Source organism: Taurulus bubalis (assembly GCF_910589615.1).
Source record: "Taurulus bubalis genome assembly, chromosome: 8".
In the NCBI taxonomy this organism is placed as follows: domain Eukaryota; kingdom Metazoa; phylum Chordata; class Actinopteri; order Perciformes; family Cottidae; genus Taurulus; species Taurulus bubalis.
In genome coordinates this window covers 14,313,006-14,328,905 of record NC_136596.1, presented here as the reverse complement: position 1 = coordinate 14,328,905, position 15,900 = coordinate 14,313,006, and the positions used below count along the sequence as shown (strand labels likewise).

The 15,900-nt window shown below is 41.2% G+C and overlaps 1 protein-coding gene across 1 annotated transcript in view; it reads left to right on the top strand.

The window, feature by feature from the left end:
* Window positions 1-13,407, top strand: part of bmp1a (bone morphogenetic protein 1a) — a gene marked incomplete at its 5' end in the record, with an annotated part of 31,056 nt that extends 17,649 nt beyond the window's left edge. The window contains 14 exons of the mRNA XM_079222003.1: window positions 3,602-3,726; window positions 5,255-5,370; window positions 5,509-5,611; window positions 6,085-6,201; window positions 6,608-6,753; window positions 6,857-7,052; window positions 7,276-7,401; window positions 8,515-8,675; window positions 8,821-9,001; window positions 9,098-9,223; window positions 9,407-9,534; window positions 10,037-10,250; window positions 10,626-10,876; window positions 12,072-13,407. Coding sequence (XP_079078129.1) covers window positions 3,602-3,726; window positions 5,255-5,370; window positions 5,509-5,611; window positions 6,085-6,201; window positions 6,608-6,753; window positions 6,857-7,052; window positions 7,276-7,401; window positions 8,515-8,675; window positions 8,821-9,001; window positions 9,098-9,223; window positions 9,407-9,534; window positions 10,037-10,250; window positions 10,626-10,876; window positions 12,072-12,206 — 2,125 coding nt within the window. The 3' untranslated portion in view covers window positions 12,207-13,407. The remainder of the gene's footprint in view (window positions 1-3,601; window positions 3,727-5,254; window positions 5,371-5,508; window positions 5,612-6,084; window positions 6,202-6,607; window positions 6,754-6,856; window positions 7,053-7,275; window positions 7,402-8,514; window positions 8,676-8,820; window positions 9,002-9,097; window positions 9,224-9,406; window positions 9,535-10,036; window positions 10,251-10,625; window positions 10,877-12,071) is intronic.
* Between the last annotated feature and the right edge of the window lie 2,493 nt (window positions 13,408-15,900).

The following is a 15,900-nucleotide window of genomic DNA, read 5'->3' as shown; positions in this document are numbered from 1 at the left end:
AAAACATTGCTTGATTACAGAATAACTCCAAATGTAAACCATGGATAAAACAAAGTACATAAGAATATTAAAAAAACATAGGTAAATGGAAGATTTGGGGGTATCTGAAATGTAATAAAAATTGGTTTTTACCAATGCCTTCTTTGACTTTTTGAATTGAAATGAAACAAATCTTCAGATTACATTTCATTTAGCTGACGCTTTTATCCAAAGCGACTTACATACACCGCAGACACAGCAACGGGGAGCAATTAGGGGTTAAGTGTCTTGCTCAAGGATACAACGACAAGGACTAGCGGTGCCGGGGCTCAAACCTCCAACCCTCTGATTGAAAGACGGGCATGCTAACATACAGTAGACTAGTAGAGTAGTTACTTTGACCTCAGTAAAGTTTTTGGCTGTGTTTTTAATGCATCTTTGACCTTTATCTGCTGTTAAAAAGCTCAATGTAAATGTTTTTGAGAAATGCAGTGTGTTCAGTGGACTTTTGAATACTTCCTTTTTTTATTTATTTGGGTGAAGGGAGGATACTTGGTGTTGGTGGAGCAGGCGGATACTTTGGTGGGGCATTGCTGTCCCCTGTCCATGCTTAGATCTTGCCTCGCTCCCTTTGCTCAGTAAATAAATTCACATGACTCTAAAATTGAAAAACGTAGACTTTGGACAGTTGTCTTTTAAATGGCTAAACTGTGGAGACCCAGATTAAACCAAATTTGGTATTGAATTAGTTGGATACTGGAAGCATGTTGCATCTCAATGCAAGATCCTGTTTGTAAAAGGAGAACTGTAAATGTGTCACCCTTACTCGACACTTAGTTTTGTCGCCAGCTGACCTCATTCCTTGCTTCCAGTCAAACGCAACAGGAAGTTTTTCCAGATGTTGTGCTGTCGTTCAGCCCACACAGGTGTTTCGGCGTCAGAGGAAAGACCTTATTGGAAAGAGCCCCATGAAAAACACTGGTCAGGGAGACTAGTCATCTTAGGCTGCCGGTATTTAAAAGTCTCGTTCACCAGCTGGGTGACTGCAAAACCAATATATTCCTCTTGGGAGAAGTTGACTCGGCTTCTGAGTCAACTTTGTAATTACAAAAGCATCACTACGCTCACGGCAAAGTAGCTTTTTTACAACCATGGACATTAGATTATTTCGCAGGCATTGACAACCAAACTTTAGTGGTGTAAATATTATGGTTACCCCATGCTGACATGTACAGGATATGACTTTAGTTTTGTGTATGAAAACTGCATTTTGACCCTTGCCTGTCTTGCATAGATACACAGAACACAGTGGGAACCTCTTACAGTTGCAGGTCACTTCAATTTTGCAATGTTCTACCTATAGTAGTTGTGACAGCCTCCAGTGAGCCAGAATGGGTGTAATGTGATATATGGGCACACAGAGGAGGCAACCCAGACTCAGATCATTACCTTACTCCAATATGAGAACCAGCTGTTGGCTGCCTTTTTTTTTAACTTGGCCCTTTATGTCAGCTGCATTTATATACTTTCTACCATGCTCTGTGTTACTCTCTGTGTATGCGCCGCTCCTCAAGTCAACTGCCATGCTCTTGCGGCAAACAGATTCTGGGAAGCAGAGAGGCAATCTTTGTCTAAAAACGGAGGCTGTGGCTGGGTGTCGGCTAATGTACAGAAATGCCTGTCATGCCCAGTGCGTCCAAACTGTAGGTCGAGAATGCACTTTACACAGAATGGAGCTGAAATTGGAGCTGTCTATTGCAGGATTTTATTTAGTTAGGTTTAGTGTTTAGTATTGAACAGCAAAACAGGAAAGTGAGGGAATGGAGAGTCATGAATTAACACCAAATTAATCCTTTTTGTTCATACCAACAACAGCTATTTCTCTCGTGGGCTTTCAGATTTACCGGATCATTTTGTGACCTGAACAAAGTCCACTTCAGCTGATACAGTGTTTTCCAAAAAAAGAAAGGTGTTTATAGAGGACCGTTTGAACTTATTTGGGATTTCAGGCCACTCGACACTTAAAAACAGGATATTCATTTAGTTTCTGTCATTCTTAGGTCAGGATTTGGACTTAACCTATTGATTCTCTAAATGTGTGGAATGCACTGCTGTCTGATGCACAATGGAGCAGCCCTTTCTGAAAGTTTGTTTATGTTGGGTAATCCGTCCTGTTCTTTTTTTCACTCCTACTCTGTGGCTATCTTAATTTGTGGAACTGTGTTGATCAATAAGACCGTTTCGACACGAGAGAGGAATGGCTGCCACTGCTGAGGAATGTTTCACAGCGATGTATTAGCAAACAAGAGGCTCCTGTTAGCTTTTCACAAGTCATTCCAAGCACTTTCTCTTGAACGGTGATTGGTTGATTTACCTGTGCCAGTGTCTTTCGTTGTTACACCATTATTAGCCAGTGTGTTTGCCTGGTGTTTTACAGTAAATCACCGTGGGAAGCCAGGGCCTTTACTGTGTGTGTTGTTCAGAAGATTTCATGGCTGGTCTTGATGTTTTGCTGGGTCTCCAGGGGACAAGCAAGGCTGATCCTCATGCTTTTTGTCTGGGGTGTGTTACCCAACCCACAACTCTGCATGCCCCCTCTTTGGCTCCAGAGATATATTTCAGGACCGGTGCATGGAGCAGTGCCAACTCAAATAGAGATCTGCCAATGTGCCCTTTGTCTGCTCTGACACCGGCTGGAGTGGCGTTTTTTACCGACAGCCAGCATACGGGCTCCTGGAAGCTTACAGAGTCTAAACTGTTAGCTCAGGCTGCTCTGTTTGCACATGCCTGGCGTTGATAGGCATGTCACCATGGGAACGACAAGGGAGCCAGGCCGTTTCTCGCCAATACTTTGAAAAAAATAGAGATGATAAACTAGCAAATTGTCAAGTGAGACAGCAAAGGGAAATTAGTGTTTCTGTAGTTACTGTTCTTCCATCTTTCTTTTTTTGTTTGTTACTTAGATGCTTTACCTGATCGTTTTTTTGTTTGTCCACATCCCTACCTTCATAGCTTATGCAATTTATTGAGCTTGCACAGATCCTCTGAAGAAGGGCTTAAGCTCTGCGTTTGGGCCCATGTGTAGGGCAGACGTGTATGAAGAATGATGTCAGCCATAACCTCAGAAACAGATTGTTTAACCCTGACCTCAAAGGAAGGAAGACTGGCTAAAATACAACAGATGGACCGTTTCAGTCATTTATGAAAGGGACGAGTAGATCTGAAAGAATCAAAGTCAAAAAAGGCATTTTTATTTTTAAATAAAAATGAAAAAACAACCTTTACCTACTTATACATCGATTTGAGATTTAAAAACAAAAAATGTTCTAATTGACTTCATTAGATAATGATGATGGGAAAGTGGAAAAGCGGCGACATCCTGATTGGTTCCTTCTGATCTTTATTCTTTATTAGCTTAGCTAACACTGGCAGTCCAAATCCTTTAGAAAACATTCATAATAATGTTTACAATTATTGAATTGCCCTATTGATGGTAAATCACTTAATCCTTGAGCAAACATGTTTTGTGGTGTGCATGCATGTAAGAATAGTCACCAGGATTGTGTGCATGCCGGCTGGGTTTTATGCAACATTAACATCAGTCTCTCTTGCTGGATTACAGGGGCATCTTCCTGGACACCATCCTGCCACGCTACGATGTGAACGGAGTGCGACCACCCATTGGCCAGAGAACCAGACTGAGCAAAGGGGATATCACACAGGCACGCAAACTCTACAAATGCTCCAGTAAGACCAAAATGACAGATGCTGCCTGCTATGGGTTTTCCGGTCTATATTTTGTGTGCGCGTGTGCACGTTACATAGCAGAGAGAGAGAGAGAGAGAGAGCTGCAGCTCCTTTTGCCATCCCTAGATGCAGCTCACACTGTGTGGAAATAGCCAAGCATCTACTATTGATGTGGTGTGGTTCCTTGGCTACAGCGTCCGAGATTCCCAAGCTGGGATGAGTGTAAACACTATCCAGAGACAGGAAGTTTGTCATCACTCTTTCCCAGTTAGATGCAGAAGAACAGCTGTTCTCGAGAGGAAAATGACTAAAAGATTGTTGGGAACAACACTCATGTATGCACAGCACTTCACTTCATGTAAACTGTGATGGTATACACTAAGGAGAGTTACATAAGCCTGACCCTGTTCCGACCCACTCACTGTGTTAATGATTCCATGGATGAGAGAGAGGATTCAACGCTGTTGAAGTACACATAATTTATAGCATTAACAGATGTACATTGAGGACAGGCTTCTGCTGAATAGATTTGATGACAGACAGTTAATTGTAGGTCAGGCCTCACATCAAAGCTCAATGAATAAACATAGGGATGGTCTCCAGAGCTGGACCTGCTAGTGTGGTTTTCAACCATATGTTTCTGTGCAAGCATTCTGTCTCTTCATTCAAGACAAGTTCTGTCTCGTGAGGAAGAAACTGACTGGTTGATGTGACGCACATTGTTGGGGGTGAGGTGGTGAGTTTCCACATGTTCTTGGAAAAAAAATCTTAAAGAGCCACGGATCTCCCATTGTGTGCCTGGGCGCTTGTTAATGGTTTAGTACTGGCAAACCTCTGCCAAGCTTTATTACACACAACTCCTAGCTCAGGGATTCTCGTTTTATTGCTTACACACAAACCTCAAGGGATGCAATGAATGTGAACAGTCGGGGTTATGTTTTCCTGACTCCTTCGAAACCCAACCCAAGGTAAAGATAACACATAGTAATAATAATGAGTGCATACATCTCTCGAGATTGAGAACTAAAGATACAATCTACTCTATATCATTTCCTATCTGTCTTAATTAACCACAGAGACTCATGGTGTTTTGCACATTTTAGTTTTTGCCAGTCAAATAAAGGTTGTTTTTTCACTGGCAAAGGCGTACATAATGCATCACTTCCTCCAGAGGGCTTGGTTATTTATAGTAAGCAGGTTTATTTTCAGAGGATGCTCAGAGAAAGTGTCTCACAGTATCAATTCCTTTGTGTGATCATCATCTGGAGTAGGTGGGGTTTGGGTGAATATTACAAGCAGATGTGCTCTTTTGAACATAAAAGAGCTGCCCTCTACTTCACATTTCATTTTAGAATTCCAGCATCCAGCATCTGTCTCTGTGGCGAGTTTTCAGGGGATTTACTTCAGAGCTGATGTGTGTGTATAGTTTGAATTAGTGGCTTAGGTGTTTTCAGGCAAAGACAAATTGGCAGTGTATCATGCTTACGGCTCAGGCCTTACGTGTTGGTCTGTGTGTGTTTGTGAACAGGATGTGGGGACAGTCTGCAGGACAGCAGCGGGAACTTCTCCTCCCCTGGCTTCCCCAACGGATACTCGGCCTATATGCACTGCATCTGGAGAATATCAGTCACGCCAGGGGAAAAGGTATGAGCATATGAAAATACCAGATCAACTTTGAGATGCCTGAAAACAGCCTTTACTAACTGTTTTCACAGATGTGGTGTCTCTTTTACATTGTATTTACCTGAACGTGTCGGTAATCATGCTCTCTTGGTTTTTAAGATCATTCTGAACTTCACCTCCATGGATCTGTACAGGAGCCACTTGTGTTGGTATGACCATGTGGAAATCCGAGATGGATACTGGAGGAAGGCACCTCTCAAAGGTCAGTTTTAACGGGAGAATGCTCTGACTAACACTTCACTTCATTATTGATTAATCTAATGACAATTTTACCAATTCACCACAAAAAGGTGACATCTGCAATATATTTATTGTCCAACCAGTTGTCCCGAATTCTACAATATTCGCTTACTATCATAAAAGAAAAGGTACTGCAGTAGTTAGACTTAACATAAGTTTCACATAGGTTCAAATTTATAAAAGTATGTACATTATGTACAGAAACTGTAGGGTAAAAGAGTGAAAAAGGTACAAAGTGACTTAGTTTCAGCTCGTCATACCTGGGACATACAGTTTATGAATTTAGCAAATGGGAAATCCCCAAAAAAACGAATTGTTTAGTTCTTGTCTATTTTTATGTTTTTTTGCAGTGTAGAGGAATTTCAGAGCTATATCAAGTGTCGTGGATAATCAAACCTTGCTTTATGTGTGTTTGTGTCTTCACCTTTGACCCAGGTCGATTCTGTGGTGATAAACTGCCAGAGCCAATCATCTCAACCGACAGTCGACTGTGGATTGAGTTCCGCAGCAGCAGTAACTGGGTGGGAAAAGGTTTCTCCGCCGTTTATGAGGGTAAGCATCCATTCCTCGACCTCGCTGCACCCAATTCCAGTATGCCGCTCAGCTGACTGAACGCATGGCCAGTCACAGATCCAGCAATGTGCCTAGAGGCTGCAGTAATAGCCACCATTTCTGGCTCCACTACTGCTGATGTGTCAGGCACTTTTGCTGCATTAATCAGATTTTGGCCGGCCTTCACACTCTGCTCCATTGTTTCCAGACCGTGCAAAGGGATGATTTGTGTTTGTGTGTGTGGGAGCTGGTGGTGGAGGCATTTCAGCTAATCCACATTGTGTAAATCAGAGCAGTGAGCGCTTTTTTAAATTTTTATTTTTTAGAGACATGTGCTGATGATATTGCTATTCAGGAAGCTCAGTATTCTTTTTTTTTAAATTTTTTTGGTTTCTGTCACATGCAGCCATCTGTGGTGGGGAGGTGAAGAAAGACAACGGCCAGATCCAGTCCCCCAACTACCCTGATGACTACAGGCCGAACAAAGTGTGCGTGTGGAAGATTACTGTCGCTCAGGGCTACCACGTAGGCCTTACCTTCCAGTCTTTTGAGGTAAGATGCCAGTTCTTTTGTAATTATTAATTTTAATTCTTTTTGGGGAATTTTGTGACTGATTTTGTTGATGTCCAACCTCAAACCCTCTAACCTTCCTCAGATTGAGAGACATGACAGTTGTGCCTATGACTACCTTGAGGTCCGTGATGGAAACTCTGAAAACAGTCCCCTACTGGGCCGCTTCTGTGGCTACGACAAGCCAGATGACATCAAAACCAGCTCCAACCAGCTGTGGATGAAATTTGTTTCAGATGGCTCTGTCAACAAGGCCGGCTTTGCTGCCAACTTCTTCAAAGGTCAGAGGTTACGGGTTGTAAATTCTTAAGAGCGCAATCACAGTCTGTCGTTATCTTTTTAACATTATAGCAGGATACGTTTATTTCTGATGGTTTTTTTTCACCATCCGGTTCTATACAACCTTCTTTGTCTGGCTATGATGTTGTTTTTGGGTGTTTCTCTTGTAAGCCACCGAGCCAGGGGGCCAGCAAAAAGGGTCCTAACGTATCTTTGTGTTTTCAGAGATGGATGAGTGCTCCAAGCCGGACAACGGTCGCTGTGAGCAACGCTGTGTCAACACATTAGGCAGCTACAAGTGTGCTTGTGACCCAGGCTATGAGCTGGCTGCTGACAAGCGCAGCTGCGAGGGTAAGTACAGGGAGAAAAGTCACCAGCCATACTCGCCATGTAATTTACATGTTAGAGCACTTTACACAGTTACCTCCCCAGATGCAATAAGTACAGTAATTTCTAAAAGCCAGAAAAGATGCCAACAGTGATGCTTGTGCTGGCCGAGCACTGGCTTTTAAATATTTAAGATACAAACAATGGAAGTATTATTTGTATTTCAAATTATATGTTGCAGTTCAAGACTTACTGTAACTTCTACTATACAAGCTGTGCAATATCTTGTTGACCTCTTAGTCTCTCCTCTCAAGAAAGTCAGCTACTGCTACAGCTTTGCCATATGCGTTGATATTCAGCTTATGCAGTTTTTTAGCTTTTGTAAAAAGCAGCTAATATGGTTGAAGTAACAAGAAAAGAAAAAGTATATTTGTAAAGGAAGGTTGAATATGGGTTTGTCATATGCATTAATGATAAAAAATGTATAATTTGTCCAATCGCAACAAATATAATAGTAGTCGTAGTAGAATAGATGCTCTCACTTGAATAATCCCTTAGCGAACAGAATGACAGTAAGTATTTGCATCGTTGCAACTTTCTCACACCACCATTGCAATCAGTTCTACTCTTATACGAGAGTATGCTGTCAAGTACAAATATTGCACGGTAAAATATCAAAGAAGGTAGTATTTTTTTTTTTTTAATGATACCTGCCTTTTACATATAGAGAAAAAAATAAAATGGTGCCTTGCATCCGTATAGCAGGTAAAAACAGCTTAGTACTGTAACCTTTCGTATTCCAACGTTTCACTCGGTCCACATCTAATAACTTTACAATCCATGTATCAAAATAACATCTGTTGCAGTTGGTAAGAATCAACTCTGCACATTGAGTTTTGCTAAAAATAGCCAGGTGAGGAGCAACACCAGTTGTTGTAACATGTGTGTATTGCGTAACTGTAACAAAGCTTGCCTGAGTCCTCATGGGAAGGTCAGGCAGTAATGAAGTTTATTTCGTACAAAAGGATATTTCAGACGACTTTCATTTCAGCTCTACGTTTGCAGCATAATATTTGGTGACAATTTATTTACTATTTGTTTGTCCTTGTCTCTTCTAATGTTGTGTTTTCTATCCAGCTGCATGTGGAGGCTTCATCACCAAGCTGAATGGGTCAATCACCAGCCCGGGTTGGCCCAGAGAGTACCCCCCAAACAAGAACTGCATCTGGCAGCTGGTTGCCCCCACACAGTACCGCATCACTCTGCTCTTTGACGTCTTCGAGACTGAGGGCAATGACGTGAGCACTCGGGTTATTTTGAATCGGCACGGGGTGGGTTTGTTCTATGTGCTCTCTCCGTCATTGCAACAAGCCCACCTGTCATCCTTGTGTTACATAATTAAAACCAAATAAAAATGTTCACATGCTCTATTTCCGTGCTTAGGTTTGTAAGTATGACTACGTGGAGGTGCGCAGTGGGCTGTCAGCAGATTCAAGGCTCCATGGGAAGTTCTGTGGGGCAGAGAAACCAGAAGCGATTACCTCCCAGTACAACAACATGCGCATTGAGTTTAAATCGGACAATACAGTGTCCAAAAAGGGCTTTAAAGCACAGTTCTTCTCAGGTGAGTTCACTGACAGTGATGTATTTTCAATCAGTCACTTGGAGTCAGTATCGAAAGGAAACAGTCTCCAAGGTTGTGTCCCCTGTGCTTCCTCAGACAAAGACGAGTGCTCTAAGGAGAACGGTGGCTGTCAACATGAGTGTGTCAACACCTTTGGGAGCTACAGCTGTCAGTGCAGAAGCGGCTTTGTGCTGCATGAGAACAAACACGACTGTAAAGAAGGTATGTCACCTCAAACTGGTGTCTCTTTGATATGCTTGCACATTTATTCTCACTCCTGACTTGTTTTTTTGCAATCATAGCAGGCATTAGAGTCGATGGGCACATGCTTACTAACAGTTAGAGACTCTTCCATATTAGAATGATACAGAGGTCTGCGTTGATTCAGTAATGTCTTTTTAACAGCTGGCTGCGATCACACTGTGAATAGTGTGAGCGGGATCATCACCAGCCCCAATTGGCCGGATAAATACCCCAGCAAGAAGGCATGCACCTGGGTACTCACCACCACTCCAGGCCACCGAATCAAAATCGTATGTGTCACTTCCTCCAGCTCTCTGTATGATTGTACTTGTCAGTCATGTATTTATTTGTGTGTAGCTATTTTATGTAATTGAATTGCTAAATCCATAGAGGACATCTGTGTTTACTGTGCTGCTGTCAGAAATTGTTATGCAATTTCCTAACAATGTTGTGTGGCTTCCTCTTCTGCATCCTATGCATTTTTATCTACGGTCTCAGACAAAAAGATTATATTTTTATATTTGTACTATTTTTAGCATTTGCTGAAAGAAAATCAGTCACCAACTGATGATATCAAAGCATCTCATGCACGACTCTGTTTCTAAATTACAATAAAACTAAACTTGTCAAATATTTACTATAGCTTACCTGTGTGTTGAGAGAATAAAAATGTTTCCAGTGTCGACAAGTTCTCAAAAAAATAACATTTATCACCGTTAATAGAACTTAGTTTGATCGCATCAACTTCTATTTCTAATTCTTTCAACATACTCATCATCTTGTTTGTCGCAGGCCTTCAACGAGCTTGACATGGAGGCCCACCTGGAGTGTGCTTATGACCACATTGAGATTTACGACGGTCGAGATGGGAAAGCTCCAACTCTGGGTCGCTTCTGTGGCACCAAGAAGCCCTCACCCATCACTTCTAGTGCCAATAAGCTGTTCATTCGCTTCTTCTCTGATAATTCTGTGCAGAAGAAAGGCTTTGAGGCTTCCCATACTGCAGGTAAGAATATATGCTGTTATAACAGTACTTTAGTTCCCTTCCGGGAAAAAAAATACAATAGTAGCTGAGAAGGATTCTAGTAAAATCACTTTATGTTTTTGGGACATGGGTTGATTTAAGATCAATTACTCGCATATCAAACATCTTAATGGTTTTTGGATTTAATGCTTACAGGATTTAGTATTGGGAACAATTCACCACCCAGTCTGAGAATGATAACGACTCGTATCCAACTCCAGAGCATGTTGGAGAATCTTTTGTATCTGTATGACTGTAAAACAAATAAGCCCGAGACCTTAGTACAAGCAGCTGAACTTGTAGCTTGTCAACGTTGGCCTCTTCTTACAAAATGTCCAACTACATTTTTCTGGTCAGAGTGTGGAGGTCGCCTAAAGGCTGAGGTCAAAACCAAGGACGTGTTCTCCCACGCCCAGTTCGGGGACAATAACTACCCCGGAGCCTCTGACTGTCAGTGGGTGATCTCGGCGGAGAAAGGCTACGGAGTGGAGCTCATTTTCCAGACCTTTGAGATTGAAGAGGAGGCGGACTGTGGCTATGACTACATGGAGCTCTTTGATGGAGCCGACACCAAGTCTCCACGGCTGGGACGTTATTGTGGCTCAGGGGTGAGAGCATTTTCCTAACAACCACTACTTTGTGAACGTCTTTCCTTGGTTTGTCACAGCACTTTTTTCGGGTTACAGTATAACTGCAGGAGTATTCAGACAAGTCTCAGAGACATAGGGTTGTAACAGTGAATTAATCAGCCAATGCTGAGGCTGCAGCCTGAGTCTGGAACAATTTGGCCAGCAGGGAATAGAAACACACGTTTCCTCAGGTCAGAGAACAGCTTGATTCCATTTACACACTTCCATAATAAGCTCTGGCCCTTTACTCACGCCTGTTCCTGTGAACGGTTTGCTGGAGGGGACATAACACCCCAGAACCCCCAGGGAGTGGCTCCTCAATTAAGTTTCCTTTTATAAAACAGGTCGAAATAAACTGACACAATTCAGTCCAAAGTAGGGTGAAAACTCATTATAGTGTATAGTGTGTGGGGGGGGGGAGGCTTACTTTCAGCCCAAGGGCTTTCTCAGTTAAACAGCAGACTACATTTTGCTGCGTGCACAATTACATTTGTTGGCCACTTTCTTCTTGTGTTTTAAATCTCTTTTGCAATAAAATAAGACTTATGCGGTTCTGTAGATACATTATTAATGTCATGAATGGCGGCTTTAATCAACAGCCCGGTGTTTTACAGTTGGTTGCACAAGCTTTGCCTGCTCTGACATTACAGCGTTGTCTTTGACGTAGCCACAGTTCTGCTGCCTGAGCACCTCAACCAACTAATTATTTTTCAGTACGATGTTCCGAATTAATATTCATGTCATTCCGCTATTTTGACAAACAGCCAGGTCAAGTCTGCATATTTTCTGTGCACACATAAACTAGAACATTGAAAATAGTTTGGCAGACTTTGTACTCAAGACAGTAAAAACATATGAAATGCTATGCAGTATATGGTTTTGTTTAGGGACGAAATGAGCTTGATGGAGCGGTGCACCTGGAACTAATCATCAGAGTATATTTTATCCTAACAGCCACAGGCTGAATCAGAATACATTTGTAAAGGGCTAGTCCTAGAATCCGGACCCTTACATCCATGGCTGTTACAGAAGTAGCAGTCATCTGCAGTCAGAAGCCATTTGTCGTAGTCACTGATTTTACTTCCGTTTCAGCATGTGAAAAGTCTTTATTTTTAATGGAAGTGCAGTCAATGAACCAGAAAGCGACCGCACAAATTAATCTGTTTTGTTACAGCCTCCAGAGGAGATCTACTCAGCCGGTGACTCCATTGTGATCAAGTTCCGCTCCGACGATACAATCAACAAAAAAGGATTCCACGTCCGCTACACCAGCACCAAGTTCCAGGACACACTTCACTCACGCAAGTGACCAGCGGGGGCTGGAAGGGGCCGTGCAGGGCAAAGGGGCAAACGGAGGGGCTCCCAGGGGAGGCGCCAGCCTGATGCTCGGAAACCTTCGGCCACCAAGATAATTCAGACACGACCGAACAGCCGCAAGACCACCAAACGCACCTCAACTTCTAGGGGCTCTAGCTCCCCCCACAGACTGTGAGGAGTAAAGCCATTCTGCAGCACACCTTGTTTTTACCTTTTTATGGTTAGGATTGGGGTGAGAGGATGAACGTCCACCTTAGGCGGACGGTAGGGTACATTTATTGACCCAGATCCCTCCAGATATTTTTTGTTAGTTTTCTTCTTCTTTTTTAACGTGCCTCCCAATGAGAGGCACAAAGGAAAATAGTGGATTCTCAGGACCTGTAGGAAGGCAGGCATCAGCTGGACAGATCCCTGCTTTTGTCTGGCCAGCCCACTACATCCAGGGGGGGAGAGGAAGAGGAGGAGGAGTATGGGAGGGTCTCCTGTACTCCTCAATATTTGCTCTCCTCTCCTCACACTCATCCTTTTGGTTCAAGGATTCCTATCTGTAAAAGGATTAGAAGGACTTGATTTGAGATTTTTGATGATGTATGTCAGTCAATTGCATGTAATTACAAGAAAAGAAGGAAAACTGTGCAGTGACAACACCAGCATTTGTAATTTGCATTGTCCTGGCAACCAGTAGCAAGATTCTCATTGTTACCATTAACAAGGAAATTAAGGAAGCAGTTATCTTATTAAAGGACTAATTAATTAATTGTGGTCCATGTCTTCTGGTTGGTAAATGCTTGCCTGATGACTTTCTATTACTGTATCTCCATGTATAAAGTAATGTGTATGATCTTTCAAAGGGAACATGTGCTTTTCTCAGCTCAAACCAGTTAGCACTTTACAGTGAATTGTTCCAAAATCATGAGCTTATGAATTTTTGTGAAATGCAATGCCAGTTCACTTATTTTTAATGCATTTTATCTCTCTTATGCTTCTTTTTTTTTTTTTTTAATTGCTCCATTCAGTTCCTTGGGCATACTTGAACATTGTGTGTGTCCTGTAACAAGGGGTAATAAATATATGAATTATGTTTCAGTGTTGATTTACAGTTCTGATGTAAAATAATTTCTGTCCAAATAAAATGCTTTTTCTTGGTACAATGAAGTAGTTCACAAGAACCAAATGAGCCTGGGTATTTATTGTAATAGTTATTACATACAATGTAAAGGGGGAACGGTACTGTTGAAATTAGCCCTATAATTGCCTTCTTATGTATAGCCATTCGTCTATGTTGAATATGCTATGTTGCTTACTCATTCCTTTTCTTCATTTATTTCTCACGCAACACGATGAGAATAATGTTATGCGACATTCCAGTAGTCTGACACATCTGTTGGATGTCTGACCCGTGTGCACAATATTTACTGATAACTGTAAATCTGTTTTGTGCCATTTCAGTTAAACAATGTCCTGAGTCACACTGGCTGAATTGCTGGTTGAGTGCAATCCAGGACACGTTGGTCTGTCTTTGAAATATTTGTCTGACACCCAGCAAAGCCAAATATAAATATCCCTAATTATCTTATCATCGATTTACTATTTATAGATGGAGCTTGTCATTTGAGACTACAGAAGGAAAGCATTTCATTACCTACCTTGCTAAATACTTGTTTCCTTACATGTCTTTACTCTCCCTTATTCTTGTTCCATTACCATTCTGTTGTGTGTTCTTATTTAATAAATACACAAGAAGCAGAGCAGTGTAGATGCACAGCAAACTGCAGGACTGTCGAGGCTTAAATTGGCCCTCACTCTAAAAAAAAATACTGCAAAATGCATGCAGACGTAACCAGGCTGCAGTCTGGTTGAACACATGTCAAGAGGATTAAGAAACAGTTCACATTCCTGATTATATGAAAGGTTCAGGTACATTACCTTTTAAAGTATATTTATTGTATTGTATAGTATATCTCAAACATTCATTAAAAAGTAATATTATAGTCTGTCTAAAAATTCATAAAAACTGTCTAGTATTGTATGTTTAAAAAAAGCTATAAAGACATAATGTAAATGTTGAAAAAGTAATCAAAAATATATTAAGTTAAATAAAAGTCATAAAAGTCGTAAAAAAAATCATAGTACAGTATGGCGAAAAAAGTAATAAATACTGTCCGTTGAAAAAAGTCATAGTATAGCTAAAAGATGTTATAATATAGTATGTCATATGAGGTCATAGAACAAGTGAGTCGAAAAAAATAAAATAAATGCAACTTCAGTCGAAAAATTGATTGTATATGTAAAAAAAAAATCATTAAAATGTCATATTATAGTATGTTGACAAAACTCATGAAAAGACTTATCGTACAGGTGATCTGAAACAACTGGTTTACCTTGTGCGTATATTAGAACACTTCCAAAAATATTTAGCAATGCTTTTTCGCGAGGCTACGCAATATATACACATACACCACCAACGCATTTTGACAAAAAAACAATTGTACTTTTGTGACAATAATACAGTGACGAGCGTACTGTGAAAATACACGAAAAACATTGCAAACCCTGAACCACAGGAGGAATGGAATACTAGTAATGGTATACCCATAAAACAATGAAGAAACGGACATAGTGATTTACACTATTCTCCATATTTGAATGTGTCTTGTAACGTTATAGTGAACTACGGTGGCTCCCATTCAGACCGGTTTACTTAAGTGATACATGTTTATCTCTCGGCAACCACAACATACTATAACAATGAAACATGAGCGCCAAAATACAACAGTATAACATCACAAAGACCTCACAAGTAGTAGTAGGTGGCCATCGTACCATGGAGCCTTTGGCTGACAGTCAATCAGGACAGTGCGTTGTGCCACAACCAGTAATTGTTTTATACAGAACACAAAACATGGACTTTACACTTACAAAAATACAATTCATTGTTAAAGTATGCCTCGTGAAAAAGCTTTGCTCAATATGTTTAGAAGTGTTCTAATATACGCCCAAGGTAACCAGTTGTTTCAGATCACCTAGACCAAAACGTTCCCTGGCCACAGACGAGATGGCTTAATGGACGAATCTCTAAATGACCTGTGAGTAAACAAGTGACAGGTGGTGTAACGCGGTGGGTTAACTTCTTTGAATACATTATCATTTTGTTCTACAGAGATCAAATCCACGTTGTTGCGATCTTTCCATATATATATTTTCTTAAATGTATTTCTTCATACATGGTTGTGATGTCGTGCTCACTTACACAATCGTAATCGCTGCAATGGATATGAGATGTGAAGATCTCCAGCAATATGTATATGAATGTGTGTCAAATCTGGTGACCGAGGCAGGCTGCAGCTATTAAGTGAACACAGTGCACGCACGCGTAGAGAAACCAGTAGTTTTGAAAACCAGTTAGGGTGTAACACCGGTGATCAAACCACAGAATATAATGAATAGACCTGCCTCCTGAGCCACAGCTCCCACACATTAACTGGTAATAGTAAAACGGAGCTAAATCCGCAGTCGAGTAAATCGAGTTGAGTTGCTTTGAGTTGTTTTCTTTTTTCTTAAAGGGCCTAACGATGTTTGGACTGCAACAACAGTTGGTAGAGGATTCTTTATATGATGAAACTTTCTCTATAGCATCACACAGGACAAACTCTCCAGAGCCTCTAGACATGGCTCTAAGAATAACT